This window comes from Arachis hypogaea, chromosome 12 (genome assembly GCF_003086295.3).
Source record: "Arachis hypogaea cultivar Tifrunner chromosome 12, arahy.Tifrunner.gnm2.J5K5, whole genome shotgun sequence".
NCBI classification, from domain to species: Eukaryota; Viridiplantae; Streptophyta; class Magnoliopsida; order Fabales; family Fabaceae; genus Arachis; species Arachis hypogaea.
Window position 1 is genome coordinate 14,139,120 of NC_092047.1, and position 5,691 is coordinate 14,144,810.

Consider the following 5,691-nt stretch of genomic DNA (forward strand, 5'->3'; position numbering starts at 1 on the left):
GTATCCATGTCCTTAAAGGGACCCAAAGATACTTTCTCCACCCTAAAACCGTCTTTAATACAAAAATGATAAACAAATAGTTATGTATAATGTCACCTAATTTCACAAAAGAACTAGTGTAATTTACTCTTTTTTTAATGGTATATTTTTTACATAATTCTCATTACATCACTCTCTATAGATAAGTATTATAATTTTAAAAAAAAGTACAATATAACAACACTGACTTATTCAAAATATAAGATATTTTAGATAACCTTAATACTAAATTTCTTATTTTTATTTGTTCATAGTCTCTTTTTTTTTAAATGAAGTTTCTTAATTTTAACTGAGATTAAATCTTAACCTTCATCATGGAAATTAAGCTCAACTAGTTAATCAATTAATTAACATGACTAATTGTTGACATTGGGCAAACTGTATTAATCTTTCATTTGATGAAAAATGTAAACAAAACAGATAAATTGATAATATCTCAAACTACCACTTTTTATTTATAGAAACTAACCACAAACGGCTCTTAGATTGGCTGACCCTTGGGAACAATTTGATCCTTGAGCCACATGTAAATAGGAACCAACACAAACCATGTAGCTGCCAATGCACCCAAAATCAAGCGATATAAGAACACAAAGGGTTTAACAGGCTTCTCCACATCTTCTTCCTTTGGACCAAGCTGCACAACAATATAGAAAACCAAGGTGCACATTAGTATCTTGTGTTATTAGTACTTCCTATTATCATCCTAAGCTAAGAAAATATATAAATGCACTACCATTTTATCAACAGCAATTACCATATTCATTTTACCCTTAAAGATGTTCCATCGATGGATCATATTACAGATGAGCAAGCATTCAATAATGTTTTCACTAGCAGTGGCAAACAAAGTTGAAAATTTACGTGCTTGGTTGGAAAATCTAGTTTATTCAAAGAACATAAAACAATTGGGTTTGATATGGGGGTAAATACCAAAGTCACCCTGGAAGCTCAATAACATACTGTAAGCTCAGAAAACAGCAGTACATCACAAAGAAGAGAGAAGAGAAAATAAACCTCCTTGAGCATTCAGGTTAGAGAGAGAGAGAGAATTAGGGGAGTTTATACAAAAGATCATTGAATTTGTTTAGGTGGAATGAACCTTCGGAGAAGGTATATCAACACATGGTGTTGATTCAAATAGCCAACTCCATCTAGTGAGATCAGTCTTGGTTTTTGTCATTGTCGAGCAACCAAGTGGCTCTCAAATCCCAATTCTACTTTTTTCCTCATTCGTCTCTCCTTTTATATGCTTGGATAATTCATTAAGTTAACCAGAAATGGAGGGGATAACAGCAGATCACATCAATCAGAACACCATGTTAATTACACAAACGGATATTCATGAAGCCATCAACAAGATAGATACTCATACAAACCACAACTCAGTTTAAAGTAACAACAAAATCCCCAAAGAAAACAACGGAAAACATCGACAAAGATATTGATTGAGAAGCCAAGATGACAAATACCTGCAAAGGAGAATCACCAGATGCAGGCTTAACACCGGTAACTGAACAACCCATAATCAAGCCATGGCGCCGAACACCACGATACCACTTTGGGCCAATCCGTTTTAGTTGGACATCCTTGAATCCAGCCTTTTGAAACCACTCAATGTACTCTTCCTCCTTGGGGAAAAGCATCCAAACATCAGCAAAGAATCGTGACAACCAGAATGTTGGGTAGACGGGACCAATTACACATGCTTTGCCCCCAAGTTTCAATACCCTGTATGCTTCCCTGATGCCGCGCTGTGGATCCGGCCAGTACTCAATGCTAAGATCAAGAAACAACAGCACATCATCAGCATTGCCTCTTTAAGACAAGCTACTTTGTATCATAACATAAAGTAACCTCAAATATTTCAAGAGAATAAATTGATCACTTGATAACATTATAACAACAATGCAACTAATAGCATACTAATCCATACTTATCATCAAGAAGGGCATACATAATAGATCTTTATAGAAGTTCATTATATTCAATTATATGAATTGCAGATGAAATGTCACAATAGAAGCTTTTCAGTGTTAACTAAAAAAATATCAGTTTTCAAATATTTGGATAAATTTTATAAAATAACCCAGATGCGAAGATTTTTTTTTTTTGGCAGAAGCTGACAATAATAGCTTATCAGAAGGATCATTTTTCATCTTTTCAATTATACTTAAGATTTTTTCAGAAAATGAAACAAACACCCTCGCCGTAAATATAAGTGGAAAGTGGTTTTGATGGGAAACTGAGCTAATCCAAACACTTTACAAGCTTACAACATGCAGTGCAGTACCTTCCAGCAGACACATATCTGTCAGCATAATCAGTTCGAAAGGGGAGATCCTCGGCATCCCCTTCGATAATCTTGCAATCCTTCAAGGGCTCCTTCTGCTTGGCCTTGGCGAGCTGGTGCGGGGACTGGTCAAGAATGGTGACATTCTTGGCATCCACATGCTTAACAATCCCCAATGTGGTGAAACCGGTGCCGCCACCAACATCAACAACAATCATGTTCCTGTCACTTAGGTCAGCAGGCTCAAGTGCCTCATCTCTCATGTCCTCAGTCCAATGGCCAGGGTTTATGACATGGTCATACACAATTGAAAGGAACCTATAGAACCAAAATGCTTCTTTTTTGTGCTGAATGAACCTAGGTTGTGATGTTGGCCTAGAAGCTGATAAACTACATTTTGGTACTATGGTTCTAACAATCCTATTACTATTATGACGAACCCTAGCTTTATTACTGAAATTGAAATTAGTAGTGCTAGAATTGAAACCTATTCTTTTAGAGTGAAAAGTGGAAGCATTGAAGCACAAACCGTTCGGGGTTTTGCTACTGAAAAGTGTGAGGCTTTCGGTTCCACTGAACATTGATGAAGCCATTGTTGAAGAAGGAACCTGAAATTGCAAAGACTGAAAATTGAAGTGGAACTGAAATCAAGTGGAAAATGTGAAGTGTAGTTGAAGACTTGAAGCAGAAAAATAATAATTAAATTAAATTAATTAAGAAAAGAGGGGAAAAACCTTTTTGGCGTGAGAAAGATGGTGGATGAGAGAGGAGCACGAAACTTTAGGCTTGACACAAGGTCATGCTCAGACAAATGCCAAATTTTCAGCTACACAAAAAGGAAGGAAAATAAATATATATTTAAAATTTTAAGGTGAATTATTATATGGTAAGGATGAAGTTGGTATAGAGATAGATTGAGGCAACCAGGAACGGACACGTATGGCTGTGAAAGTGCTGGACGTATCAGATGAAGCAGATGGTGTTATCATATGATATTTATGTTTTTTTTTTTTAAACAAAAGAAGCTCAACACATTAAAGTGGAGCAAATAAAAGAAAGAAGAAGACACATAACCAGCTACCAACAAATAAACCAACCCCCACTATCCCCAGTACTCTCATCCTCCCCCAGGCTCACCACCACTCCATTCCGTGTAACTCATCAACGTCTTTGTGTGTATGACCTCCAGGCTTGCTCTTGCATTCTTGAAGATTCGTGCATTCCGTTCCAATCAGATGTTCCAAATCACTGCAAAGAATACTGACATCCACATCTTCTTCCCCTGTTGTCTATTATGCATTCCATGTCAACTCTCAAACATTTCTTTAACAGTTCAGGGAATCACCCACTCCCTTCCTAGTAACCTCAGCCACTTGCACCACACCTGCCATGTTACCTCACACCTAAGGAATAAATGCTCAACAGATTCTAATTCCTTGGTACACAGTACACACATACTATCCCCCAGAATGTTGACTCCTAGTTTAGTCAGCCGCTCCTTGGTGTTAACTCTACCCACTAGCACAAACCACCCAATGAGCTCAATTCTCGGAGGGACGAAACCTTTCCAAATGGAACTCGTGAAGCTATAACTCGTTATCTCAGCTGATAATGTCTCCGCTTGTATAGCCTGGATCACAGAACTAGTAGAGAAAATACCTTTATTTTCAAACTTCCACACCACATTGTCCTCCCTACCTGATGACAACCTCACTGGCCTTAACCTCTCATGCAGTTGATTGACAAGCTCCAGCTCCCATTGGAACATCGCCCTCCTCCATTGAAAATTCCAAATTCAATCAAGTCCATCCCAAAAACCACACTCCCCGATGACAAGTCCTTGCTGACTGGAAATAGAGTAGAGTCTCGGATAACTTCCTTTCAGAGTACCACCTTGAACCCAGTTATCTTCCCAAAATCGAGTCTGCATACCATTGCCTACTTCCATTGCCAGTCCACTTACCACTTTATCACGAATCCGCGGTTCTTTTATATTCAGCTGACATATGTCCTTCCAAGGGCCACCCTTTACTGGTAAAGGCTGAGTTGCTAACATGACATCCGGGTTCAACTTATTACACGAACACACAATCTTCTTCCACAGCGGGCAATCCTCCTTTGAAAACCTCCACCACCACTTAAACAGAAGCGCTGTGTTTCTCAGCACTGCATCACCAACCCCCAATCCCCCAACCTTTTTTGGAGCCTGAACTATCTCCCATTTTACCATAGGTATACCATAGTTCCCGTTCTCCTTGCACCACATAAAGTTCCGTTGTAAAGCAATCAGCTTGTCCGCTACCGCCTTCGGCATCTTGTATAGACTAAGGTAGTAGATGGGGAGACTATTCAGCACCGATTTGATAAGGACCAGCTTACCTGATTTATTCAAAACCTTGGCTTTCCACAAACTCAGCTTCTGTTCCACCTTATCAATGATTGGTTTCCAAGTCTTCACCAAGCGCGGATTCGCACCTAGAGAAACTCCCAAGTATCTAACCGGTAGAGAAGCTTGTTGGCATCCCAGCAGTCCACATGCCTGATCAATCCATCCTTGCTCACAGTTCATCGATATCAGATTCGATTTATCAAAGTTAATGCTCAGCCCAGACATCAACTCAAAGCACCGTAACAGTCTCTTATAGTTTACAATTGTTTCAGTCTCCGGTGGGCAGAATAAAATAGTGTCATCTGCAAATTGTAGGTGCGACAGTTCAATAAGATCTCCCCCTACCAGCAGTGGAGCAATGCGGCCATTCCTCACAGCCTCCCCCAACATCATATGCAACACATCTACAACTAATACGAATAGCAATGGAGAAAGTGGGTCCCCTTGTCTTAGTCCCCTCTCCATCTTGAATGGCTTGGAAGGTGCCTCGTTTACCAAGACTGCCATGGTGGCCGTAGTAACACACTCCTTCACCCAGCTCCTCCATTTTTGGCCGAAGCCCATTTTCTGTAGCACAATGTCAACAAAATCCCATCTCACTCTGTCATAGGCCTTCTGAAAATCCAGTTTGATAATGACTGCTGACTTTTTCCGAGTCTTCAACCAATGAACCGTCTCGCAGGCTATGAGTGCACCATCATGAATTTTCCTTCCCTTTACAAACACAGTCTGAGTCTCTCCAACCAGTCCCGACATCACAGATCGCATCCTGTGCACCAACACTTTCGAAATCACTTTGTACACACACCCCACCATACTAATCGGCCTAAAATCCTTCACCTCCTTTGCACCTTCAAACTTTGGAGCTAGTGTCACCCACGTTACATTGACATCCTTTGGCAATTTCGCACTTTGAAAGAACCCCATTACCGCAGCAGTGAATTCCGGCCCAATGTCATCCCAGTATTTC

At 39.8% G+C, this 5,691-nt stretch overlaps 1 protein-coding gene across 2 annotated transcripts; it reads right to left on the reverse strand.

Moving 5' to 3' along the window:
• Positions 1 to 408: 408 nt before the first annotated feature.
• LOC112726944 (2-methyl-6-phytyl-1,4-hydroquinone methyltransferase, chloroplastic) lies at positions 409 to 3,297 on the reverse strand. Of its 2 annotated transcripts, none has more exons than XM_025776519.3 (4): positions 3,067 to 3,297; positions 2,333 to 2,955; positions 1,512 to 1,818; positions 409 to 676 (listed from the first exon to the last, which is right to left on the reverse strand). In XM_025776519.3, exons 2-4 carry the CDS (start codon positions 2,923 to 2,925, stop codon positions 521 to 523), a joined length of 1,056 nt encoding a protein of 351 aa, XP_025632304.1. In that variant the 5' UTR covers positions 2,926 to 2,955; positions 3,067 to 3,297; the 3' UTR covers positions 409 to 520. The 2 variants fall into 2 exon arrangements, with proteins under 2 accessions (XP_025632304.1, XP_025632303.1); XM_025776518.3 differs by having other exon boundaries at positions 2,333 to 2,940; positions 3,067 to 3,273.
• Positions 3,298 to 5,691: the final 2,394 nt, after the last annotated feature.